Genomic DNA, 27,652 nt, shown 5'->3' with positions numbered 1-27,652 from the left:
ACTGGGCGTTTTTAATCCCTTCTCAAACACTATTTTTGCTCTATTTGTATACGATAATTTAAGGCTTTGGTTCTCGTAAAAAGCATTAATAGTGCTGATAAAATAAATGAACACTGAATATCACGAAATCATCTGCTGTTAGTGACCTAAGAAAACTGTGTTTTTTCTGAGACATTAATTTACATCTTTCTTATTCCGTGATAAGATACATGTACTCAAACATCGTGGCTATAAAATAAACAAATTCTTAACATCACGACCTTATTAGCAGTTTGTTTGTCGTAAGTTGTCTGTTGAGACAATTAACTTATGGGTTTTGACGTGTGTATCGACTGAATTGGTCGTTTTTCTGTCATGAACTAATGCTTTTTCCTCTTCTGTAATAATATAATTAAAAGCTTTGGGTAACTCATTTAAAGCATTAATGAAGCTGATAAAATAAACCAATTCTGAATATCACGAACTCGTCAGCTGTAAATGACTGTGTCTGTTAAGACACCTTATGGGCTTTTTGTGTGTGTCTCAACATCACTGCATTAATGGGTTTTTTAGTCGATAATTGATGTTTTCTTTACTTTTCCGTATACGATGGTAAAATATACGAATTCTTTACATCACGAAAGCTGCTAGTGACGTTCCGCACGTGAATTGGAAATGCAGAGGTATCTAACATGGGATATAAGACACGAAATGATCTTGTTTGAAAGCTCGAACTAAATATTATATACTGATTTGGTGACTTAGAACCAAGTTCATACATTAATTTTAAATTATAAAGTTTAATAGTTTTTTTGTTGGGCGGCCCCATCAGCTCTGATGATCAATTTATCGTGTCCACATAAAGTCAGTGCTCTCGCACACGTTTTTGTGCATACTAAAAGTCATATATATATAACCTTAGATTTTTCTCTTGAATTATTTTCATTTTCATAGTAAAGAATTCGTGAAACGGCACTCTTTGGCCCTGCAATATAAGCTGTCAGATTTCACATTTACGTTTACGTAGTTGATATTAAACGCGATCGCTGCGGATCGTATCATAGAGACTGTAAAACAACTTTCTCTTTATATATCCTTTCGATGGCTGTATTTCCCCTTGAAATTACTACAATCCACTTTTTTCTCCAATATCACGAAAAACCTCATTTTTAATACATTGGCTCTTACATGCGACCGAGAACTTGTGCTACGAGCACGAGTTGGGAAATGAAAAGTAAATATTTTTAAAATAATATTCTAGATTTGAACCTTTTGTTGCAAATGGGATACTTAACTTACAATTGCTCGCCGAAGTGGTGTGTATACAACAATTTGCATCCAACCTGAAGTAAAAAGCTTGCTTTGCTATATATATACCAAACCAGTGAAATAGCCGCCCAAATGAGAATACTTTGCGCGGGGTCGAGGAAAGCGTGGCAACATCTGGCGATCGACGTGTTCCGTGTGTTGAATAAATTCGATTTCTAGGAAACTTGTAAATTCTGTTCGCTTTCAGAGTGAATCTATTTTCGTGAAGTTTTTAAGAAAAAAGGAAAACGCTTTTTAGTTTTGGAAAACATGATTCGAAAGCAACGTCTGTCATCGTAAGTTTCAATCTCTGAGTTGAATTTAAATATATTATTTAATGCACACAATTTTCAAGTTTTGCTTCAATTTCAACTGGCTCGAAAATTTGTTTTACATTGGAGTGAAAACTAAAGCTCTCAAACGTGCTGTGGCCGCTTAAAACAGAGCCTTCATAGTTGAAACAGGATTCTGCAGACGATCGTGAGTTTCAAAGAAAACAATGGTAATTCCTTGAATGTAAGTAGTTATTCCGCGCATACTAAACAGTCAAACATTTAAAACTCTTTTTTTCTCTCGAAATATTTTCATTTTTACAGCAAAGATTTTGCAAAAAAATACGCTTTGACGCTGCGATTAAATTAAGCTTCTAGATTTCACATTCACGTTAACGTAATTGTAGCTACCATTAAACGAGAGCGTTGTAAATTAGAACGTATCATGGGGTCACAATCTTGGAGAGTGAAAAACGATATTCCCTAATTCTGTCAATGGCTTTTATTCTCCTGAAAGGAACTGCAATGCTTCTCCACATGCAGTTTTCCTATACACTTTTTTTCAATTTGAAGGAAAAAATCGCAAACCGTTAAGCCTTGGAAGGTTTTCAAAAACAAGTAAGTTACCTTATTATAAGAAATTAACGCTCTATGAAATTAACGCGGATTTTAAGTCGCGTTCATTTTTGCCGGCGCTAATTTCCGTGACATTTATTAACTGAAACGTTGATTTCCACGACATTACTTTCCGTTAATATTTATTATACCCAAAATTCTGGATCCTGTCCACACATAGTTTACGGGTATATTGTTTACGATATTTCCATTTCATGCCTGTTTTCAGAAGGGCAGCTTGATATCTTACACATCAACTTCTTATGATTTGTTGAACTAAAATTTGTTCATTTGTTGTCATAAACTGTGCTTTTAAGTGTTAATCGCCTTAATATCCTTAATTCTAAAAAAACTATCTCCTCATTCGCGTCAATTTCCTTTATTCAGGAGTATTTTCCTTCCAAATCACGTAAATTTAAGTCGCGGTAATTTCAAATACCTTATTTAACACGAGCGTTAATTTCTTATAAGAAATATATGAAGTTGGCCGAGAAGCACAAGTTTATTTTCACCACCTCGAGCTTAGTGACGTTTTAAATTCAAAGAACATTATTTTATAACTATAAGAAAAATATGGTGATGGGAAACTAACGGAGGAGATCTGAACAAACTCACTAGCGGACAATTCCATTGTTATACCGAGGGAGCTCTGGGACACGAAAGGTGTTGCAGATTTCTTCTGACAACAACGCTTTTTTCGACAACTGCTTGCAATACCGTCTCGATTAATTTAGCTTCAGTTAATGTAGCTGCGAATTATCATGGTTATAGATTGAGCGAAATTTAAGAAGACATCAATTGACACCTTTTCCTATTCCGAAATGAGTTTTTCTTAAATTAAAACTATTATACAGGTAATAAAATATAAGCCAATTTTGAATAGCAGAAAATCATCACGCAAAAACCGTTAAAAGAAAAAAAGATGACTTTTTAGTGTGCAAGAATCAAAAGCTTGAGCAAAATAACTAAATAACTATGTGTCTGATTATAGCGAGTATCCTTAAAAATAAAGCTGCACGTTACCACAACACTTCTCTTTCCTATTCCATACTCGAAAGCCCTGTTATCTTAAAACAATTTATAAAGTTATTAAAATATACGAATTCCCACGCACAAGGTCGTCGACCGCTGATAAAAGGGTATTTTTTAGTCTTTGTGATACATGAGGATACGTTAAGTTGAACATGATGTCGATCGCGTTTAATATCAGTTACGTATAAACTTATAAGCTAACGTAAACTTATGACATCTTTTATCAAAGGATTAAAGCTTTTTTTCGTTACACTTAATACAAATGAAAAAAATTGAGGAAACATAAGTTTAAAGAAAATGTATGAATTTTTACTATGTTGTGAACAAAAACTTGTGCAAAATAACTGGGTGCAATAATCTTTAAATGTGGGTATTGTCCTGGGTTTCCACAACATTACCGGTCGTTTTTAAGAGGTCAGCTTTCACCCCTTTTTTTCTATTTCGTTTTCAGTAGTCAAAGGCTTTGGTTCTCTTGAAAACATTTACAAAGCTGACAAAATAACCGAATTCTGAGCACAACGAACTCATCAACCTTTAACGACGTGATGTGTCTTGTTTTATGGACAACCGTGGGATTTGGAATGGATTGTGACTGCATTACTGGGCTCTTTTCGGTCATCAGCTGCTCCTTTTTTTCTATTCAGTGATGCGATAATAAAAAGCGCTTGGTTTTCTTAAAAGCTTTACTAAAGCTGATAAAATATACTTATTCGTATTAACGGGAATTAATCAGCTGTTCGTGATATTCGACACGTAAATTTGAAATGTGAAGATATTTGATTGGCGATAAACGTGCTCCTAAAATAGAATTTTGAATGCGCAAGCTCCAACAACAAATCATATAAACGGCTTTTGTAGTCTTGTGGAATCATTTGATGTTTGTAGCCTGTTGGTGCTCTATACTGACGAATATTTTCAAACATCGATCCACAATGAAGTATTTCTTTGGAGCTCTCCTGTTGAGTTCTTTTGTAGCGATGCATGCAAACTCACTTCTGTCGACAACGAGGAAGCCAACGACACCGACATTTCTGTCATGGTCGACAACGAGGAAGCTGACGACACCGAAATTCTCCCAGTGTAATGTCAATAACAACCACAATTACAACAGCTTCTTCGCCGGACCAAACTGCAAGAAAATAGAAAACATGATTTCTGAAATGAAGCAACAGCTGGCCGAATTGAAACAGGAAATCGGGAAATGTAAAGAAAATCAAACTGGCGGTCCGGGAGAAAAAGGTTTGTACTAAAACGTTTTGAAACTTCTGTGATTCCTTGTCGTCTGAGATTCTGTTGTTTTAACTGTTCTAAGGCAGATATGTATAATTTGCAGTTTACAAGAACTGTGCCGAAGTTTACCAGTCTGGTGAAAAGATAAGTGGAGTGTACAAAATCGATCCTGATGGTTTGGGAGAATTTGAAGTCTTCTGTGATCAGAAAACAGCCGGTGGAGGATGGACGGTGTTTCAGAAGAGACGGGATGGCTCTATAGATTTCTTCCGAGCTTGGGATGACTACAAACGAGGCTTCGGCAATCTGAACGGCGAGTTTTGGCTCGGACTCGACAAGATTCACCGCCTGACTGTAAGCAGCAGTAACAAGCTTCGCGTTGACTTGGAAGACATCCATGGTAAAACAGCATTTGCAGAGTACAACTCATTTTCCGTGACAAGTGAGAGAGCAAAATACCAGCTGAGTTTGGGTAGTTATTCAGGTGAGCTTGCCTCTGTTGGAGTTACTCTATTATTTGGAATAAAATCAGCTCCTGCACACCAGAAACAATAAAAATTATATATTTTTTGGCATGTTATCTTCCCCGAAAGAAAAAAGGCGAAAATGTATTAAAGCATAATTGATGTTCTAACTTCTGTTGTCAGTTTCAAATGATTAAGATTGATTTTGTTTTTGAAATGAAAGAACACCAAGCTGTTTTTATCAGAGTCCTTTGATAAAACCGAAAGTGTGTAGTTATTTATCGTATTGTTCTCTTATCTTCAGCAAAACACAATCGAATAATCAAGAAGAATGGTACAGTTGTTATTTTCTCCTTTCTTTCAGGCACTGCTGGTGATTCTCTTGTTTATCATCGTGGCGCACAGTTTTCCACCAAAGATCGCGATAATGACGAGTGGTCCAGCAACTGTTCCTTGGCTCTAAAAGGCGCCTGGTGGTACAAGGCTTGCGCCCACTCAAACCTCAATGGTTTGTACCTCAATGGCAAGATCAGTGGTCAAGGAATGCGCTGGGACCGCTGGAAGAATACGAATGAATCTGTCAAGAGGTCCGAGATGAAGATTCGTCCAAAGGACTTCTAAGATTCAGTGTCGGTTACTTGAATTAAAAGGGAAATAAAACTATCCAAAAAAATTAAGGGTGCTTCTGCTGTACACATTTCCTTGGTGCCGTTTGTAACAACCAGAAAGTATTCGTAGTTTCGCTCATAAACTTACAAATTTAATAGTAGGGGTGATATTTAGACACATATGGGAGATATCAAGAATCACCCTCCAAGACATTGCACAGGAAAATGTGGGGAAGAGAAAATATATTCGTTGAACTTTAAATTTTGTGCATAAAAGGTTTTATGCAGTTAATATTTTCTCGCATTAGACACTTCATCAGTGTAGGTACAAATGTTTTTTTCGTTGAGTTATTAATGTGGAAGAACAACCTGAAAAGGATGTCTGTTAGAGTCTAAAATCACAGACTGCGAAGCGATACCCATTTTCTAGGTTATTGCAGCTATAGATTCTTTATATTTCACTTTACTTTTCCTAAAAGCTAAAAAGTATGTGCCGTTTATTTTATGCTGTTACTCCGTCATTTGTTTGTCATGATTGACTATTTCAAGATGACTTGATTTTTGATAACCTGAAAAATAGTTAAATCTCCAAGTTCATTTTTTGTGGGAATATAATGGAAAAATGGTTCCTAGCCAAGGAAGTAAGCCTATGTAAGCTGCGCTTGTGGTGCTAATAAAAATAAATGATTGGGAAAAAACTAATTTTGCTGACTGTCTCTTCTTTTTCTTAAACTTTTAAGTGTAATCAATATCTGTTTTTTTTTCCTCGCAAATACAAAGTACTGAGCGAACTCTCATTTCGGTATAATACCCATTTCGCAGCTTATCGTTTTCCCAAATAGTTTTTTTTTTTGTGATTCCTATTCCGAGTGACTCAAGTCTCATTTTCCCAGTGAAGATTTGCTCAAATCCCAGTTCCCATTTCACCTCTTCAGGCCCCTGTCTCACTAGATAGTACAGAATGTGAGGGACTTAGTAAGTGGTTTATAACAGTTTTGATGGTTGACGATTATTAACGCCGTTGCTATTTAAATGGAGCTTTTGGGTTGATAGCTAACATTTCACTTACGAAATTCTGAACGTATCCTACTTATTCACAAGAGAACATTACTATAGACGCCTAACTTAAAACTATGACTAAAATTATATCGATGAATAAGTCGACTGAAAATTTTCGAGTGTTCAAGGTTATTAAGTGAATGCCTTTAGTGTAACTGGAAAGCAAACGTGATTGCATGGAAGCCAAAATAATAAATGTGAAATTGTCTGACGTTTTTTTTAAGTTCGCAATAAATTAATACGGCTGAGAAGTAAATAGGTTAAACTCGTTGGGAAAACTCCGAATTATTTTTCCCAGTAACTTATGGCCATGGCACTGGAAGAATAAGTTTTACTTTAAAGGTGAAGTTCATTCCAAAATGGTACTTTTTTTCTTCACCTGAACGAAAAGGTAATATAAAAAGGACATATAAAGAAAGCATCAAAATTTCAGCTTCCAAAGACTATTCAAACTCAAGCTCAATTTATTGTCTGATGTAGTCCAAAGATTGAGAACCGGCCATCTTGGACTAACTAACAGCCTGGCGATGTATGCATGACGTTAAAGTCAGAGGGCGAAATGCCAACTGAATTTGGGAAAATATTCACTGCCGGGTGAGCCTATCTCAAGTTAAGTTAAATTCCATTTAATTTGTAAATAAAAACAGAATCTGCAAGTTGATTTATTGCAATAAAATTTAATTATTCAGTAATCTCTTATTCCACAAATAATAAAATTGTTTCCTGTGTTTTCAACACAGGAAACAAAAGTAACTATCGTATGTCTGTGTTTGAATAAATATACCTATGAGAGATGTTTGAGAAACACAAAAAGTCAATTGAAAAAAGAAAAAACGCTATCACATTTTACAGCCTTCAAGTAATAAATTGTAGCATTTGTAGCGCGAACAAAAGTTTTTGAGCAATTCCTGGTTGGTTGAATCGTTGAAGAAGAAAAAAATCAATCGCTATGCTAATTTCTCAGCGAAAGTGCCTCGTTCGATGTATGCTCTAGTAACCACCAACAATTGTTTCAAGCGATATTCATTTAAAAAATTATTTATTTCCGTTTTTACCTTTTGAAATTAATCGTTCGCACGTATTCAAGGTGTTAGTATGGTGCAGTGTTGATGGAAGTCGTGAATATTTCGATTTGTGCGAGCATTGAATTATCTTTCAAATTCCAATTATCGATACGCACTAGACTCAAAGTGCAAACTGCTTTTTGAAACCCAGCCGTTTTTATGGTAGCGTCATATCGAGATTTTTAATGAAAATCTGTGTTTATTGTCTACCCGTATTAATTATAGTGCCTTCTAGACATGTGAACTCCTTCAAGTCAGAAGCCGTGAAGTGTACTCAGATAGAGTCACAAATTGAAACGAATTGACGGCTTTTTTTGGCTACAGCCAAAAACGTTTTCGTATTTCAACTGTTGATATTGAGATTTCAAGAGAAAGTGGACTTGTTAAGCAGGTATTATTTGAAAGGAAATGTATCGCCTTTGAGCATGCAGAGAACACTGCGTAACAACAAAGTGTCTTAGCCGAGTGTCAGTTAAAAAATAAATAAAATGACGAGTTTCGACTGCTGGCTTATTAAGTTCCGTATAACGATGTCGAAACTCTTTGGCCATCTCAAGCATAGACGGGTGAGAGTTGTAGAAAAAAACACCAAATTATGACTATCACAAAGCTAGTTACCGTGACGTCCTGCAGCAATGTGGAGATATTTGATTGGTGTACTGATGTAAACACGCTCCTAAAATAGAACTAGACGCGGGAAAAATCTTGTTTGGAAGCTCCAGCAACACATCATATAAACAGGTTTTTGACTATTGTCGAGTCATTTGTTCTTTGAAGCTTTTGATTCCCAATAATAACAAATTTTACAACCATTGAATCGCGCGATGAAATATCTCTTTCAAGCTGTTCTGTTGGGTTATTTTGCAGCGGCTCTTGCAAACTCAAATCTGACGACGGAACCCGCGAAAAATAACAACGGCACGACGAAAGCTTCGCAGTGTAACGTCAACAATAATTACAACAGCTTCTACACCGGACCAAACTATCAGAAGATCGAGAGCATGTTTTCTGAAGTGAAACAACAACTAGGCGATCTAAAAGAAGAAATAAGAGAAATGAAGGAAAACCAAACTGGCGGCCCGATTGGAAAAGGTTTGTCACGGTAACAAAACTGAGTCAAACTTTAGCAATGTTTTGTCGCGTGTATACTGTTGTTTTAGACTGCTTCAGTTAGGTGTTCAGTAGAATGGTTTTTAAGTAGAATATATTTTAAAAACTGAGTTAAAATACTTAAAAAGTTGACACTGGCTTAAAAAGAAAGTCTCTGGACGTCTCGGTTACTTCTGTAACCTTCTTCCGCAAAATATGTAAATTGTAAAACGGCGTCCCTGGTGTTATAAGAATAAAGAACTAAAAATGCAGAAAACGGTGACAGTGGGTCTTCTAAGCAAAATGGGGGGTTGAAATTCAAATCACGATTTTAAACAAAAGCGTGAAACAGGTGACACGTTGTTAAAGTGACTGTGTCACGAGAAGTCTTCTAAAGCCGGGTTTACACAGGCAGTTTTATGTGACAGATATATTTGATCGTGTAAATGGCACAACAATTATTTTTCAACTGCGCCAGTAATGAGATACGCACAGAGATACGCGAGCGCAGTGCCCAGTGTGGCGATTGGGACACTGGGGACCGCATAATTACGCTGTCGCAATTTTTGCAACATTTTATGCGACGAGTCGTCTACACGAACATTTTTTTTTTAATGTGACAACTTTTATTTGTCACATGAAAACTACACGCCAGCTTCTCAACAAATATATTCGTCACATAAAAGTTTGTCCAATTTTCCTCGTATACACGAGGAAATAAAAATTGTCACATAACAATTGCTCGTTTTAACAAGCCTTAAGTTCTTTCTAAGTTTTTTGTGAAAACTATGCTAGAACTGTGAGGGTACACTCAGTGATCAACAAAATAACTTTTACACTGAAATAAAGGAAGGGCTTTAATTCATTCTTCAAGATGTAAATAAACCATAATCAATGGTTTTTATGTGAATTTCTTCCAAGTAACACTGTCAAACTTAAAAACGTCGGCCGGACCTTTCCAAGTTTTAGGCCACTTTCTTCTTACCTGTCTGCGGCCTCACCATGTACTTTTAACAATTTTCATCACTAGTGCACTACGTTTAAACAAGGCCAGGCCACTAAATCTCGGTGACAATGCCCCTTTAAAAATTCTAAAGGTACTTATAAATCCAGGCGTAGTCAATCGATAAAGGTCAACATCGGAAATCAATCTATATCAATCGATATCAACAACCGATGGATATCGATTCAAATCTTTAATCCATAACAATCGATATCAAACTCACAGAAAAAATTAAAATACTATCGATTGGTATCGATTGAGAAACGGACTTCCTAATCATTTCCCTCTATCAACTATGGTGAAGAAAATGGTGTTCGGCCAGTAAGTAATTTTTGTCCATTGTTGGCTTTGGAATGCTCCTCGTCCGTGTTTTAGTGTGCGTAAGGGTCTTTCTCTTTATAACACCAGGGACGCCGTTTTACAAGTTACATATTTTGCTGAAGAAGGTAACAGAAGTAATATAACCAAAACGCCCAGAAACATTCTTTTTAAACCAGTGTCAACTTTTTAAGTATTTTAAGGCAGTTTTTAACGAATATATGTTGTAAAAACAAAGTCTCAGAGGGAGGGATTGCATGCTGACTTCCTTGAACTGTACAAATTGCAGTTAACAAGAACTGTGCTGAAGTTTACCAGTCTGGTAGCAAGATCAGTGGAGTGTACAAAATCGATCCTGATGGTTTGGGAGAATTTGAAGTCTTCTGTGATCAGAAAACAGCCGGTGGAGGATGGACGGTGTTTCAGAAGAGACGCGATGGCTCTGTACATTTCTTTCGAGCTTGGGATGACTACAAACGAGGCTTCGGCAATCTGAACGGCACGTTTTGGCTCGGACTCGACAAGATTTACCGCCTGACTGTAAGCAGTAGTTACAAGCTTCGTGTTGACTTGGAAGACATCCATGGTAACACAGCATTTGCAGAGTACAGCTCATTTTCAGTGGCGAGTGAGAAAGCGAAATATCAGTTGAGTTTGGGAAGTTATTCAGGTGAGCCATTACCTTTGACAAGTTTCATTTTATTAATTCTGTGAATGGTTGAAATTTGCCACTGCGAAATGTGCTACATTTAATTGTGACATCTGAATATTATATTTGCTTTTTTTTTTTTTCGGCAATTACCTTTCTTGGAAGAAATGCCATTTATGCGTTACGGTGTTTCGGAAAAATTAGTTCCTTGGTCAAACAGATAAACAAAGATAAAAGTATTGACACATGTTTATTTTGAATTGTTGTTTTTTTTCAGGTACCGCTGGCGATTCTCTCACCTATCACCGTGGATCATCATTTAGCACCAAAGATCGCGATAATGACCAGTGGTCATTGCACTGTGCCTCAGCCTATAAAGGCGGCTGGTGGTACAATAGCTGTCATGAATCAAACCTTAATGGATTCTACCTCAATGGGAAAACCGACCCAAAAGGAATGTCGTGGTACCACTGGAAAAATAAAAGTGAATCTGTCAAGAGGTCCGAGATGAAGATTCGTCCAAAGGACTTCTAAGTTTTTGAAGATTCAGTGTCGCGTGGTGCATGTCACACTGGAGTGAAGTATCTATCCTCCGCAAAATAAGTAAAGGGTGCTTTTGCCATAGTTTTCTTGGCAATGTTTTAAATCTAGAAAATGTTAGAATCCGTAATTCTGCACAATTTTATGGACTTTCCATTTTATGAACAACCAAAAATTTCGAGCGTGCTTGAGAAAGCGACATAATGTAAGAAATTCGAGAGGTCAAGTTTTTGTAAACTTTTAAACAGTGCTATCGCATGCATTTTGTAATGCACTGTTTAGTTCATTGTAGTTTTCTAGTGCAATCCATAAGATGGAAAAGTTTTCACCTAGGTAGCTCATGGAATGTATCATCTTTTCTTTAAGTTCAGTGTAACTGTCTCAAAATGCCATAACTTTAATTTTCTCAGAAGGCAAAATATTCAATCAAGCACGTGATAAATGCGGAAGCAAAAATCAGACCTTGCGGATGATGGCGTGAGTACCGTTCTTTGTACTCTCATAAAGGACGCTCTTTCGACCAATCAGAGCGCGCGTTATATCGAAACTTTATTATAAAAAGGGATAAATGAAATCCAGAGTAAGGAGAATTTATATGTCGAGTCTAGGAATAAAATCATTGCGAACTAACACGTAGAATGTTTACTCCTTCCCATGCATCATCAAACTAACCAATCAGCCGGTTCCAACTGCAACTGGTCTTGGTTTGGCTCCTAATCGGTTCAAAGAAAACAGCGTGATGTGTTCTTCTCTTATTTGTTAGAAAACGTTTCATGTTCTCTTTTATAACCAATCAGTCGTGAGGCAAGCAAATAAAAACGAAGAAATGATAGTTCCTTCGTTTTTCCCCTTTAGTTTGTTTTACCGGTAACTCGAAAGAAAGTCCAGTTCGCTAACTTAGCTTACTAGTTTAAACTGGTTTACATATAAAATAAAGTTCATCGACATATTCACTTCATTGGCTTGAAAATCTCGTTAATCGAAGGCCAGTCATTTTGCAGATTCGTTGTCATGACCTAAAAAAAATCAGCCGAAAGTTCTTCAAACCGCACGAAATGCTAGCCTGCGAGCATACTCTCTCCGGGGTAATGCCCGCTGATATTTCGTATATCATCGTGCCGTCTGTTTACAGAAACGTTAGAGATTACTCGATTACTCTAATGTTATTGTATTAAATTCGATGTTTTGTGACTGTGTACTGATAATATCGTTATATCGGGAAAGATTTTACGTTCGGTCTGCTAAATTCGCATCGTTATATCGGGAATATCGTTATATCGAAGATTGTTATATCGGGGTTCCGTCCCAAACATTTTACTGTAACTTTTGCCGGGACATAGAATATTTAACAATAGACCATTTGCATTATGACGTAAAAGCGCAAAGACTTCTGGTAGTTGTAGTTAAGTTCGCGGGAAAAAACCATTTCTGCCTTATGATTGGCTAAGGGCAGCCAAGCGTGAAGGTGGACATCCAGGACTTTTATTTTGATCTGAAGTTGAGCTGCCAAGATGTGCCAAGTTTACGCTCTTTGTCGCTTCGAAATTTGTTTATACATTTATTTTTTCAGTTCCCTGTAAAAAATATAGAAAACAGGATGATAGCTTTGGAATGAAAATTTACTGAGTTCTGTGTTTTAACCAAGACAGTCAAATGTTGTTCTTGTTCAAGTAAGTGTACGTTGTGTGGCGGAGTTGACTTGGTAGAAATTCATTCATCGCGGCCGTAAACAATTTTAGCCTAATATCACAGCTTCAAAGCATCGCGCACTGGAAACAGATTGCTTGAAACTCGGGATGAGTCTAGGATATAACTAAATTTGTGTGGAATCAAGTGAAAGCAAGGCAAGCCATTGACTTTGTCCATCATCTAGTTTTAGACGTTCAACAAACGATCGCTTTCATCAATCGCAGGTGAATTAATAATTCTTCACTAAGAAAGCTTTATAGAAAATTTACCATTTATCATGATTGCTCGGCGGGACGATCAGTTTAATTTATTTTTACAGCGAGACAGAGAAAAGAGTCAAATAATTTTCCTCGTTCAATCGAGCTTCATCCGATCATCGATGAATCATGAAGGGTCAATCATAAAGGATTTTCAAACTACCCTGTGCAGGTGAATACATGCCATATTTAATATTTGTTTTTATCTTTAAATTGTATTTCTGTTTTCGTCAAATTTGAACTGTAATTGCAATATTCTTTACCAAAGAAGTTTTCTTGTTTTTGTGCTGGAAATGTCAACTCGTGGAGTAGCAGTTGTGGTTTCAATCCGAGCGAGGGCCGTGCGAGCAAATATAATTTTATTTCCATAATCTTAAGCTTGTTGATGAACGATTACTTGTGAGACTCGAATGTAGACATCATGTACTGTACTTCCCCATGTTTAGAAAGGGTAAAATATTGCGTCTTCGTATATTATTTGAAAATACCTGGCAAGCAAAAGTTTTAGGAATTTAATTAAATAACCGCGCGGACTCGAGTGGAGGAAACACTCGTTGAAACTTCACTACAAAACGCAACCCAGCAAACATACAATTTCTTGCATAACTTTTTGCCATTTTAACGGACTTAGTTTTATACTGAGAGGTTGTTTTTTCCGCTTTAAATGAAGCCACAGGGACGTCTTCTTCGGTGAGAGTAATTTTCTTTACCTCCATCACGATTTTCTTGGGCAAGCGGGCTTGATGACGATTCAAAATTTCCCGCGAACCTAACTACAACTACCAGAATTCCTTGCGCTTTTACGTCATAATGCAAATGGTCTATTATTCCATGAGCCCGCGTTGGATACGAGGTGGTAAAACAACGAGGCGCGAAGCGCCGAGTTGGCTATAACGACTCGAATGGAATAATTGTTTTATTAAATTCTTCTCAAGTTTAAATCGACTGGACATTTCATTTTGATGTAAACGAAGTGGTAGTATGAGGAGGCGCGAAAATTTCTGGCGCGGTGTTCACTTCTTGAGTTGAATGAAACATACGAGGAAAGCGAGCCAGAGAGTTTTCTTTCCAAGATTTTCCTCGAACAATCCCCTCTAAAGTCGTCTAAATATCCTGGAAATTGTGACAACAGTTAAGATTTACGAGAAGATCCGAAGCAAAAGCTTTTCTGGAAACTACAAGTCTTGTGCAAGTCGAACGAAGCAAGTGTTTACATTGTACTTCTTTACGGCTCCACGGCTGTCATCAAGACTGCTATATTATTTGAAGCGTAATTCAGCTTAAAGTGGAACAGGTTTGTTGAAGTATAAAAGGACAAAACCAAGATTGAAAGGTAACAAACTTTACGGAAGTGCTGAGCCTAGTTTTATGACGTACACTGAATGAAACTGTGTCAGTTTGCCGTTCTTTCGTAAATTATTTGCTGCTTTTCTATTGACTCGCTCTTGTTGTGTGTTTACAAGTATTATTAATTAAACTTTTCGCATCAATCCTTTTGTTTTGCGTAGTTAATTTTACTATGGAATTTCTGTGGTTGTGGTAGGCACCGCTGATTATTTCTTGTTCGTAAAGTTCGCCAAATTTGCTGTTTTTCAACCATTTTTCCGATGGAACTGTCGCTTCCCGTAGAAAAATTTTAGCTTGGCAAAAGTAACGCAATCATTTTCCAAATAAGGTCAAACTAAGGTATACGAGCTGACAACCGGGATTGAGTGAACCAATCAGAATGCTAGAAATGCAATATCCGTGGCTGAAAATTTAATAATCATCGTTATATCGGGAATATCGTTATATCGAAGATCGTTATATCGGGCGGGGTTCCACTAGCTGTACCGAGAAACTTTAAACCAGAATAGTTCGACGTAAATTAATCTCTTCAGTCACACGGATTAAACAAGATTACGCCGTTGTAGCAACGGCAAGGAACGCTTTGTAAATTATAATCTGAAATGAAGCCCGCAGGGCGAGTCAAAATAAAGACAACGATTAAAACTACTCAACGACACAACGCCGCAAGTTATAATAAAATATTTATTATCTAACTGCTTCATTTAACTTGCATAATCGCTTCTATTAAATTTTCTTTAATTCCGTCATCGAACGAAATCGAAGACAACGTCTTCGTAAGTTCGATTTTCAAACCAAATTGAACGTCAAATTAAATTTCATTGTTTGATTTTGTTCCATTGAGTTCGGATATCGAACTTTTATCAAAAATTCAAAATATAAAATTTCAAGTCTGGTGAACGTAAAACTTTGATCTATTCTTAAAGATTGTAAAAAATTATGACAGTGTAACATTGCACTTGAGATATCGACCCGCAAAGTGAAATTTCCATGAAAGCATTATCTCTAGAGACGAACTTAAAGTTTATTTGGCAATATGAAATGGGGTCACGAAAGTCCCTTTCGTGTACAAGTGGAAAAACGTTTTACAGCACAGAAGAAGAGTCGAGATCGATCGATTGCGGCAAGAATGTCACCTACAACGAGTGCAAGTTTTATGAGCGTTTTATTTTAATATACTGGCAATTTCGTTCTTCGCTTTTGGCACGGTAATTAAAAATGTGGAGGTGTTTGATTGGCGAAAAACAGCTTCTAAAATGAGATTAGACCCACGAAAAATGATCTAGTTTGAAATCTCAAATAATTTCGCATTTTACACATAATAATTTAGCGTAGTTGATATTAAACATGATCCTTGTAAATCAGAACGTTTCATAGAGACTAAAAATCAATTTTCTCTTCATCGTTTCGACGGCTAGATTTTTCCTTTAAACTACTCCAATCCGCTCTTTCCTTGTATCACGAAAAATTGGACAATACGCTTCTAAATGCGAGCGAGAACGCGTGCTTCTAGCACGAGTCGAAAAATAAAAAGTAAATATTTTTTAAAGATTCTAGATTTGGAACACTCACCGAGTATTGTTGATGGTAACTCGGATACTTAACTTGCAATTGTTCGCCGAAGTGGAGGTTAATAGTGATGGATATTCACCACTTTTAAACGACACTGACGTGAAAAATTGTTTTGATATATGCCAAACAAGAGAAATAGCTTGCCCTAAAATTATAGCTTTATTCTTAGACGAAAAATCGAAAACCCCTTGTCAAAACAGAATGCTTCGTGTCCGCGACAGAAAAAAGCGTGGAAATCGCATGGCAACATCTGGCGATCGACGTGTTATGTTACTGAATGGATCTATATTAAAAAACTAAGTCGATTTCAGGAAAACTTGTCACTTCTGTTCGCTTTCGTGGACGTAAAGTCCTTAAGTAAATCTTTTTTCGTGATGTTTACAAATTTTTAAGATTAAAGGACAACGGTGTTTTGTTTTGGAAAACATGATTCCACAGAATGGGGTAAGAGATGTTTCAAATCGAGAATGTTTCAAAAATTAGTTGCTGCTTATTTTCGGGCTGGTACTTGTGGCATGAGTTCTCGCTTGCTGCAGTAACGTATATTAACTGATCTTTTTCGTGATATCGTGAAAAGAAAATAGATATACCAACTTCTGTGCATGCATTGGAGTATTTTTTAAGGAAAACATAGCCGACGACAGGATGAAGAGAAAGTTGTTTTTCAGTCTTTGTGATAAGTTTCTGATCTACATCGATCACGCTTAACGTCAGCTACGTAAACTTTAATGTGAAATCTAATGCTTACAGCGCAGCGTCAAAGCATAGCTTTTCGTAAAATCCTGAAATGAAGATTATTCAGGAGAAAAATACGTTAAGATAAAATGTGTGAGTTTTTAGTATATAGGGAACAAAAAATGTGCAAAATAACGAGGTGTCTGTTAAGCAAGTTTCCTTATAGTCCTTGCTTGCACGATTTCTACTGCATTAATCCCTCCTCAAACACTATTTTTGCTCCATTTGTATACGATAAGTTAAGGCTCTGGTTCTCGTAAAAAGCATTAATAATGCTGATAAAATAAATGAACACTGAATATCATGAAATCATCTGCTGTTGGTGACCTAAGAAAACTGAGTTTTTCTGAGACATCAACTTACATCTTTCTTATTCCTCGATAGGATACTCAAACGTCTTGGCTTTAAAATAAACAAATTCTTAACATCACGACCTTTTTGGCTGTTTGTTTGTCGTAAGTTGTCTGTTGAGACAATTAACTTAGGAGTTTTGACGTGTGTATAGACTGCATTGGTCGTTTTTCTGTTATGAAAGGATGCTTTTTCCTATTCTGTAATGATATAATTAAAAGCTTTGAATACTGAATACCACAACCTCGTCAGCTGTTAATGACTGTGTCTGTTTAGACACCTTATGAGCTTTTTGTGTTTGTCTCAACATCACTTCATTAATTGGGTGTTTTAATTAATAATGCATGCTTTTTTTCTATTCTGAATACTACAGTCAAAGGCTTAAAAGCAATTTTAAAGCTGGTAAAATATACGAATTCTAAACATCACGAAAGCTGTAAGTGACGTTCAGCACGTAAATTAGAAATGAGGAGATATCTAAACACAAAAATGATCTTGTTAAAATTTTAGAAAAAAATTACTAACTGATTTGGTGACTTGGAAGCATGTACATACATTTAAAGTTTAAGTTTATTTACAATATAATTATAGTTGGGCGGCCCCATCAGCTCTGCTGATCAATTTATCGTGTCCAAATAAAGTCAGTACTCATTTATTTAGTACTCTTACACTCGTTTTTGTGCATACTAAAAGTGATACATTTTATAACCATAGATTTTTCTCTTGAATTTTTTTTTCATTGCCATAGTGAAGACTTCGTGAAACAGCACTCTTTGGCCCTGCAATATAAGCTGCCTGATAATATCAGCTATGTTTTCGTAGCTGACATTAAACGCGATCGCTGCGGAACAGAACGTATCACAGTCGGATAAACAACTTTCTCTTTATCCTTTCGATGGCTATATTTCCCCTTGAAATCACTCCAATCCAACAGCACGAAAAACCTCATTTTACATACGCTCTTACATGCGACCGAGAACTTGTGCTACGAGCGCGAGTTGGGAATAAAAAGTAAATAGTTTTCGAAAACATTCTAGATTTGAAGCGTTGGTTGTAAATGGGATCGGCTTAACTTACAATTGTTCGCCGAAGTGGTGTGTATACAACAATTTGTATCCAACCTGAAGTAAAAAGCTTACTTTGCTATATATCTATATACCAAACCAGTGAAATAGCCGCCCAAATGAGAATACTTCGAGCGCGGGGTCGAGGGAAGCGGGAGTGGCAACATCTGGCGATCGACGTGTTCCGTGTGTTGAATGAATTTGATTTCTAGAAAACTTGTCAATTCTGTTCGTTTCATAGTGAATCTATTTTCGTAATAAAGATGAAGTATTCAACATGATACGAGCATGGGACAAAGAAAAAATCTGAGTCCCCGACGGGAATCAAACCCATGGCATCCCAGTTACCGGTATGGCGCTCTAACCAACAAAGCTACGAGAGACTCGTTGTGAGCTAGGCCATTCAGTAGGTTGATATGCACGTCCTGCATAATGCTAGGAGCAGCAATGTCGTAAATTTGTTTTACATTGGAGTGAAAACTGAAGCTCTCAAACGTGCTACGGCCGCTTAAAACTGAGCCTTCATAGTTTAAACAGGATCCCGCATACGATTGTGAGTTCCAAAGAAAACAATGGCAATTCCTTGAATGTAAGTAGTTATTCCGCGCATGCTAAAGAGTCAAACATTTAAATTCCTTTTTTATCTCGAAATATTTTCATTTTGACAGCAAAGACTTTTTTTAAAAAAAATACGCTTTGACGCTGCAATTCAAGCTTCTAGACTTCACATTCACGTTAACGTAATTGTAGCTACCATTAAACGAGAGCGTTGTAAATCAGAACGGATCATGGGGTCACAATCTTGGAGAGTGAAAAACGATATTCTCTAATTCTGTCGGTGGCTTTTATTCTGCTGAAAAGGAACTGCAATACTTGTCCACAGTTTTCCTTTACACTTTTCTTCAATTTGAGGGGAAAAAATCGCAAACCGCTAAGTTTTGGAAGGTTTTAAAAAAAGTAAGTTACCTTATCACAAGAAATTAACGCTCTATGAAATTAACGCGGATTTTAAAAATTTGCATTAATTTAAGTCACGTTCAAGATTTTTGCCGGCGTTAATTTCCGCGACATTAATTTTCGTTAATATTTATTACCCTAAATTCTGGATCCCGTTCAGACATATTTTACGGGTATATTGTCTACGATATTTCCATTTCATGCCTGTTTTCAGAAGGGCAGCTGGATATCTTACACATCAACTTCTTATGATTATTTTGTTGAACTTAAATTTGTTCATTTGTTGTCACAAACTGTGCTTTCAAGTGTTAATCGCCTTAATATCCTTAATTCTAAAAAACTATCTCCTCATTCGCGTCAATTTCATTTATTCAGGAGTAATTTTCCTTCCAAATCACGTAAATTTAAGTCGCAGTCATTTTAAATACCTTATTTAACACGAGCGTTAATTTCTTATAATAAGTATTATTGAATCTGAATGCAGCAGTCTCTTTCACAAGCGAAGAAATATATGCAGTTGGCCGAGAAGCACAAGTTTATTTTCACCACCTCGAGCTTAGTGACGTTTTGAATTCAAAGAACATTATTTTATAACTATAAGAAAAATATGGTGATAGGAAACTAACGGAGGAGATCTGAACAAACTCACTAGCGGACAATTCCATTGTTATACCGAGGGAGCTCTGGGACACGAAAGGTGTTGCAGATTTCTTCTGACAACAACGCTTTTTGCGGCAACTGCTTGAAATACTGTCTCGATTAATTTAGCTTCAGTTAATGTAGCTGCGAATTATCATGGTTATAGATTGAGCGAAATTAAAGAAGACATCAATTAACACTTTTTTCTATTCCGAAATAAGTTTTTTTTTTAATTAAGACTTTTATACAGGTAATAAAATATAAGACAATTTTGAATAGCAGAAAATCATCACGCAAAAACCGTTAAAAGAAAACGTTTGACTTTTTAGTGTGCAAGAATCAAAAGCTTGTGCAAAATAACTAAATAACTAGTTGTCTGATTATAGCGAGTATCCTTAAAAATAAAGCTGCACGTTACCACAACACTTCTTTTTCCTATTCCATACTCGAAAGCCATGTTATCTTAAAACAATTTATAAAGTTATTAAAGGGTATTTTTCAGTCTTTGTGATACATGAGGATACGTTAAAAATGATATCGATCGCGTTTAATATCAGCTACGTATAAATTTATCAGCTAACGTAAACTTATGACATCTTTTATCGAAGGATAAAAGCTTTTTTCCGTCACACTTTATACAAATGAAAAAAAATTGAAGAAACATAAGTTAAAAGAAAACGTATGAATTTTTACTCCGTTGTGAACAAAAATTTGTGCAAAATAACTGGGTGCAATAATCTTTAAATGTGGGTATTGTCCTGGGTTTCCATAACATTACCGGTCGTTTTTGAGAGGTCAGCTTTCATCCCTTTTTTCTATTTCGTAATTAAAGGCTTTGGTTCTCTTAAAAGCATTTACAAAGCTGACAAAATAACCGAATTCTGAGCACAACGAACTCATCAACCTTTAACGACGTGAGGTGTCTTGTTTTATGGACAACCGTGGGATTTAAAATGGATTGTGACTGCATTACTGGGCTCTTTTCAGTCATCAGCTGCTCCTTTTTTCTATTCCGTGATGCGATAATAAAAAGCGCTTGGTTTTCTTAAAAGCTTTAATAAAGCTGATAAAATAAACTCATTCGTATTAACGGGAATTCATTTGCTGTTCGTGATGTTCGACACGTTAATTGGAAAATGTAGAGATATTTGATTGGCGATAAACGTGCTCCTGAAATAGAATTTTGAAAGAGCAAGCTCAAACAACATATCATATAAACGGCTTTTGGAGTCTCGTGGATTCATTCGCTGTTTGTAGCCTGTTGGTGCTCTATACTGACGAATATTTACAAGCGTCGATCCACAATGAAGTATTTCTTTCGAGCTCTCCTGATGAGTTCTTTTGTAGCGATGCATGCAAACTCACTTCTGTCGACAACGAGGAAGCCAACGACACCAACATTTCTGTCATGGTCGACAACGAGGAAGCTGACGACACCGAAATTCTCCCAGTGTAATGTCAATAACAACCACAATTACAACAGCTTCTTCGCTGGACCAAACTGCAAGAAAATAGAAAACATGATTTCTGAAGTGAAGCAACAGCTGGCCGAATTGAAACAGGAAATCGGGAAATGTAAAGAAAATCAAACTGGCGGTCCGGGAGAAAAAGGTTTGTACTAATATAAAAACGTTTTGAAACTCCAGTGATTTCTTGTCGTCCGAGATACTGTTGTTTTAACTGCTTTATTGTTAAGTGCAAGCTTTTGACTCTAAAGCAGGTTCTATTAAAATGTTAAAACTGATGTACAATTTACAGTTTACAAGAACTGTGCCGAAGTTTACAAGTCCGGTGACAAGATCAGTGGAGTGTACAAAATCGATCCTGATGGTTTGGGAGAATTTGAAGTCTTCTGTGATCAGAAAACAGCCGGTGGAGGATGGACGGTCTTTCAGAAGAGACGGGATGGCTCTGTAGATTTCTTCCGAGCTTGGGATGACTACAAACGAGGCTTCGGCAATCTGAACGGCGAGTTTTGGCTCGGACTCGACAAGATCCACCGCCTGACTGTAAGCAGCAGTAACAAGCTTCGCGTTGACTTGGAAGACATCCATGGCAAAACAGCATTTGCAGAGTACAGCTCGTTTTCAGTGACAAGTGAGAGAGCGAAATATCAGCTGAATTTGGGAAGTTATTCAGGTGAGCCAGTACCTTTGTTAAGTTTGACATTATTTTTTTGTGAATGAAGTTTGCAGCTGCCTCGAACTTTCGGCAATTACCTTTCTTGAAGGAAAACGCCAACCACGTTTGTTTCGGAAAATTAATTCCTCGGTCTGTACAAACTGATCAACGAATTTAACTTATTTACACCATTTAACGCTAAATTGTTTTTCATTTCTCAGGTACCGCTGGCGATTCTCTTACCTATCACCGTGGCTCAGCATTCACCACCAAAGATCGCGATAATGACCAGTGGTCATCCAACTGTGCCTTGTCTTATAAAGGCGGCTGGTGGTACAACAGTTGCCATTCCTCAAACCTGAATGGTTTGTACCTCAATGGGAAGGATGATACCCGAGGAATGCGCTGGTACCACTGGAAGAATAACGATGAGTCTGTCAAGAGGTCCGAGATGAAGATTCGTCCAAAGGACTTCTAAGATTCCCGCCTACAGCGTACTCCGTGTTACGATTGAGTAACATTTAGCTTAAAAACAAATAAATGTAAGGTTGCTTCTGCCGTAGTTTCCTTGGTACTGTTATTTTAAAACAACCTCAAATATTCGTCTGTAAAAGTAGTTTTAATGTATAGTGTCTAATATTTTGTACTGAAAACATTTTTCTTTCCATTAGCTACCACTGCAGGTATCTTAGCAGGATTGTTGTGTTTTCAAAACAAAGTTTTATGTAAAAAAGTGGTTTAATTGAACAGCCATATAATAACATATAACTTCTAGTTCATTGCCTAGTTTTCTGCAACATTTTAGTGAGAGCTACACGAAGAAAAAAAAAGTTCTTAGATCACATAATTTATTTTTTTTTCTTTCACGCATTGCCGAACTCAGTAAAAATTGTTATAATGGCCTTGTGATCATTTTTTCTTTACTCTTGAAAACCCTAAGATCACTTAAAGATCACGCAAACTTTCAGTTTAACTATGTCTTACGGCCTCTGTTGTGAAAACGAATATAATAGAAAAGAAATACTGTTCCAAGAGAAAATGTGAAGAATAAGCTTGGGGTACAAAATGAAAATAAATAACTTGGGAAACTATTGTCTCAGACTTTCTTCTCTGTGGACAATTTTTAGCGCCGTCATCAGCTGCTCCTTTTTTTCAATTCCGTGATGCGATAATTCAAAGGCCTTAGTTATCTTTAAAGCTTTTAGAAAGGTGACAAAATAATCAAAGGCTTTGGTTATCTTAAAAGCATTTTAAAAGCTGGTAAAATATACGAATTTAAAACATCACGAAAATTTAAGCTGTTAGTGACACACGGCACGTAAATTGAAAACGCGGAGATACCTAAAAATGGGATTGAACATGCGAAATTTATCTTGTTTGAAAGCTCCAACTTTTTTGGTGTCTTGGAATCACATACATACATTACATACATACATTTCAACTTTTATAGTTATTATACCTAATCGTACCTTTTTGGTACGCTTCGGCGGCATATCAGGCGAGTTTCGTCGAGCCATGGTTCGTATTTTGGCGAGACGCAGTCGAGCCAAAATACCCATGGCGAGACCAAACGAGCCTGTTATGCAGCCGAAGCGTACCAAAAAGGTACGATTAGGTATTTACCGTACCCAAATTCAGCCAAAAATCCGGTGATATTTATCGCTCTGTTGAAGCCATGCTTGCAAGGTACGTACTGCTAATTGTGTTGACTTGGTCTTCAACACTTTTACCAAGTCAGTCTTGTTCTGCCGTTTTTTCACTCGTTTGTTTAGATTTTCAGTCTCTGAATGTCTCAGTACTCGTCGGCAAACATCACGCAATTGGCGAGCGCGCTCAAGTTTAGTTTTGGCGGGAAAGTTTTTCTCTTTTTACGACCGCTAAACACCGCTAAATTTAAATTACGATTTTCTGTTTTATTGGTAAAATCTTTTTTCAATTCATCGTACAGTAACACTACTTTACTTCAAAGTGACCGTGCTATGGTGGCATATCAGATCAGTGGCTTGATATCGTAGGATATCAGGACAGTAGATCGCGCTTCTGATTGGCTACTTGCGAATTTGGGTACGGTAATTTATTTTATAATTAGTTCTAATTACACGGCCCCACCAGCTCTGATGACCAATTTATCGTGTCTCAATAAAGTTTCTCAACAGCAACCTAGCAATCTTGCACAAGTTTTTGTTTCCAGCATGCTGAAAGCCATACATTTTTCCCTAGTTTTTCTCTTGAATTATTTTCATTTTCATAGTAAAGGCTTCGTCAAAAGGCAACCTTTGAGGCTGCAATAAAGGTTGACAGATTTCACATTTGAGTTTACGTAGCTGACATTAAACGCGATTGCTGTAAATCAGAACATATCATAGAGAGTGCAAAATAACTTTCTCTTCATCGTTTCGGTGGCTATATGGACTTCTAAGGTTCCCAGCTGTCCCCTACTCCATGTTACGACCGAGTAGCATATTTATACGTAAGGGTGCTTTGCAGTTTCCTTGGCACTGTTATTTTATAACAACCAAACAATATCCGTTCTGAAAGTTACTATTAACATTTTGGATTGAAAACGTTTTCTTTCCACTCGCTATCGTCACAGCTCTCTTAGTAGAAGGGTTTCAGTTGTACTGAGTTTACAAAAATGGTTTCTGTGAAAAATAAATAAATAAATAACTTGTTTAATCGGACAGCAATATAAAATATTTTAGTTCACTTTTTAGTTTGCTGTTGACGTTTAATGCAAGCTAAATGAAGGAAGCAATCGTTATTAAATCACATAAATTATTTTTTCTCTTTCACATTCCCGGATTAAATTTTGCTACACTTGTTTTAAGATAACTTTTTCTTTTCTAAAGAACCAAAGGATCACTCAAAGATCACTCAAACTTTTCGTTTAAATATATGTTAGAGTATATTAGATTAAAAAAAATAAACACTGTGCCAGCGGAATATGTGTAGAAAAGCTTGGGGTACAAAATAAAAAAAATAAATAACTGGGAAAATGTTCTGTCAGACTTTCTTCTTTGTTACTGATTTTTAACGATTTTTTAAAACTCTAAAATGTGACGACTACCCAATTTCTCCCCAGTTCATCGTCAAGGAGACCAGTGCTGAGAAGATTAAAATTGCTTGTTACTTTTGTTACCTTGCTACCGTGTGCGATAAGATAAGATTATTTTCTTTCACATTATTTTATGAAACAATCCGCTTCTGATAGGTTATAGAAATCGTTCCATGACGTTTTTTTACAATCACTGGTGAGGTCACAGGTAGCCCAAGCTCCTAAAGGAGCCGTTAACATATAGACCACATATGACATTGCGTAATAACGTTATTATAAGGGTTTGTATGGGAATATAACGATCGTAAAAATTAATTCAAAATAGAGGAAAAATATCCAATAAAATTCACTTACCTATCCTCTTCTGTCTATATCTTGTGTTTCTATTCCGATTGGAGGCGATTTGAAGCCATTTCAGTGGGTTTTAGGTTCGCTGGTTTCCTATCATTATAAGGGTTTGTATGGGAATATAACGATCGTAAAAAATAATTCAAAATAAAGGGACAATATCCGATAAAATGGACTAACCTATCCTCTTCTATGTAAATCTTGTATTTCTATGCCGTTTGGGGGCGTTTTGTAGCGATTCCAGTGGGTTTTAGGTTCGCTGGTTTCCTCTCTATATATAATTCCTCAAGGTAGGGCACTCGAGTGCCGAAGGCCAGCAGATCGACTGAAGGAATTCAGCCATAAATTCGCCCCAAAGGCTCCGATCGCCCCAAATTTTCGCCCAGAGCACCGCCGATAGTTGCTTTAACCATTTCTGTGCTTCATCTGATAAATACGACCGCCAAGGAGCAAATGTAGCTTGCAAATGTCACAAGGCTTTTCCATCGAGAGCCGTTGAAACATGCGTTGACTGTGTGATCCGTGCACGAAGCGTTTGAAAATAGCTTAGCGACCCGGCCTTTTGGTTTAAATTACCTGCGGACCCCACCGGAGAAGGGATAATGTAATGTTATTACCGTGCGGTGAACATCATCCCTTCTATGGCTCTGTACATTTCTTCCGAGCTTGGGATGACTACAAACGAGGCTTCGGCAATCTGAATGGCACGTTTTGGCTCGGACTCGACAAGATTCACCGCCTGACTGTAAGCAGCAGTAACAAGCTTCGTGTTGACTTGGAAGACATCCATGGTAACACAGCATTTGCAGAGTATAGCTCATTTTCAGTGGCAAGTGAGAAAGCGAAATATCAGTTGAGTTTGGGAAGTTATTCAGGTGAGCCATTACCTTTGATAAGTTTGATTTTATTACTTCTGTGAATGGTTGAAATTTGCCACTGCGAAATGTGCTACATTTAATTGTGACATCTGAATATTATATTTACTTTTTTTTTCGACAATTCCCTTTTCTTGGAAGAAATGCCATTTATGCCCTACGGTGTTTCGGAAAAATTAGTTCCTTGGTCAAACAGATAAACAAAGATAAAAGTATTGACACATGTTTATTTTGAATTTTTTTTTTTTCAGGTACCGCTGGCGATTCTCTCACCTATCAACGTGGATCATCATTTAGCACCAAAGATCGCGATAATGACCAGTGGTCATTGCACTGTGCCTCAGCCTATAAAGGCGGCTGGTGGTACAATAGCTGTCATGAATCAAACCTTATTGGATTCTACCTCAATGGGAAAACCGACCCAAAAGGAATGTCGTGGTACCACTGGAAAAATAAAAGTGAATCTGTCAAGAGGTCCGAGATGAAGATTCGTCCAAAGGACTTCTAAGATTTTGAAGATTCAGTGTCGCGTGCTGTATGTCACACTGGAGTGAAGTATCTATCCCCCGGAAAATAAGTAAAGTAAGGGTGCTTTTGCCTTAGTTTTCTTGGCAATGTTTTAAAACCAGAAAATATTACAATCCGTAATTCTGCACAATTTTATGAACTTTCCATTTTATAAACAACCTCAAATTTCGAGCGTGCTCGAGAAGGGACATAATATAAGAAATTTGAGAGGTCAAGTTTTTGTAAACGTTTAAACAGTGCTTTCGCATGCATTTTGTAATGCACTGTTTAGTTCATTGTAGTTTTCTAGTGCAATCCATAAGATTGAAACGTTTTTACCTAGGTAGCTCATGAAATTTATCATATTTACTTAAAGTTCAGCGTAACTGTCTCAAAGTGTCATAACATTGATTTTCTCAGAAGGCAAAATGTTCAATCAAGCACGTGATAAATGCCGAAGCAAAAATCAGACCCCTTGGTACTCTCATAAAGGACGCTCTTTCAACCAATCAGAGCGCGCGTTTTATCGAAACCTTAAAATAAAAAGGGATAAATGAAATCCAGAGTAAGGAGAATTTATATGTCGAGTCTGAGAATAAAATCATCGCGAACTAACACGTAGAATGTTTATTCCTTCCCACTATTGAGAACAAGTATGTTTGCATCATCAAACTCACCAATCAGCCGGTTCCAACTGCAACTGGTCTTGGTTTGGCTCCTAATTGGTTCAAAGAAAACAGCGTGATGTGGTCTTCTCTTATTTGTTAGAAAACGTTTTCATGTTCTTTTTTAGTTATCTTCAAAGTGTTACTAAAGCAGGCAAAATTATACTAAGTCTATAAAGGCAATAAACACTTTTGGTGCGTGTCCAAACATCGCCGAATTAATGGTTTTCCTAGTCACAA

The 27,652-nt window shown here is 36.8% G+C and overlaps 2 protein-coding genes and 2 pseudogenes across 6 annotated transcripts in view; all 4 read left to right on the top strand.

The window, feature by feature from the left end:
- The window catches only part of LOC144634019 (microfibril-associated glycoprotein 4-like), a 79,422-nt gene extending 67,159 nt beyond the window's left edge, over positions 1-12,263 (top strand). Inside the window, exons 1-3 of one of the 3 annotated variants that reach the window (XM_078492954.1) lie at positions 8,380-8,723; positions 10,331-10,711; positions 10,968-12,263. In XM_078492954.1, the coding sequence (XP_078349080.1) occupies positions 8,456-8,723; positions 10,331-10,711; positions 10,968-11,224 (906 nt within the window). In that variant the 5' untranslated portion in view covers positions 8,380-8,455 and the 3' untranslated portion in view covers positions 11,225-12,263. Of the gene's footprint in view, positions 1-8,379; positions 8,724-10,330; positions 10,712-10,967 lie in introns of those variants that run through there. The other 2 variants (XM_078492970.1, XM_078492985.1) reach the window with 2 other exon arrangements.
- Positions 4,121-6,197, top strand: LOC144646778 (techylectin-5B pseudogene; annotated as a pseudogene). The gene is made up of 3 exons (XR_013569480.1): positions 4,121-4,445; positions 4,540-4,920; positions 5,265-6,197. The product of XR_013569480.1 is annotated as a techylectin-5B pseudogene (transcript).
- Positions 12,264-21,062: 8,799 nt separating the features above from the next.
- Positions 21,063-23,042, top strand: LOC144650976 (techylectin-5B-like). The gene is made up of 3 exons (XM_078510826.1): positions 21,063-21,452; positions 21,600-21,980; positions 22,184-23,042. Exons 1-3 carry the CDS (start codon positions 21,146-21,148, stop codon positions 22,438-22,440), a joined length of 945 nt encoding a protein of 314 aa, XP_078366952.1. The 5' UTR covers positions 21,063-21,145; the 3' UTR covers positions 22,441-23,042.
- A 2,930-nt stretch (positions 23,043-25,972) lies between these two features.
- On the top strand, positions 25,973-27,356 carry LOC144647469 (ficolin-2 pseudogene; annotated as a pseudogene). The gene is made up of 2 exons (XR_013569596.1): positions 25,973-26,240; positions 26,492-27,356. The product of XR_013569596.1 is annotated as a ficolin-2 pseudogene (transcript).
- The last annotated feature ends 296 nt before the right edge of the window (positions 27,357-27,652 follow it).

This window comes from Oculina patagonica, chromosome 1 (genome assembly GCF_052425735.1).
Source record: "Oculina patagonica isolate OP01 chromosome 1, crgOcupat, whole genome shotgun sequence".
In the NCBI taxonomy this organism is placed as follows: domain Eukaryota; kingdom Metazoa; phylum Cnidaria; class Anthozoa; order Scleractinia; family Oculinidae; genus Oculina; species Oculina patagonica.
The sequence above is the reverse complement of the archived record's forward strand: the minus strand, read 5'-3'. Positions and strand labels throughout refer to the sequence as shown.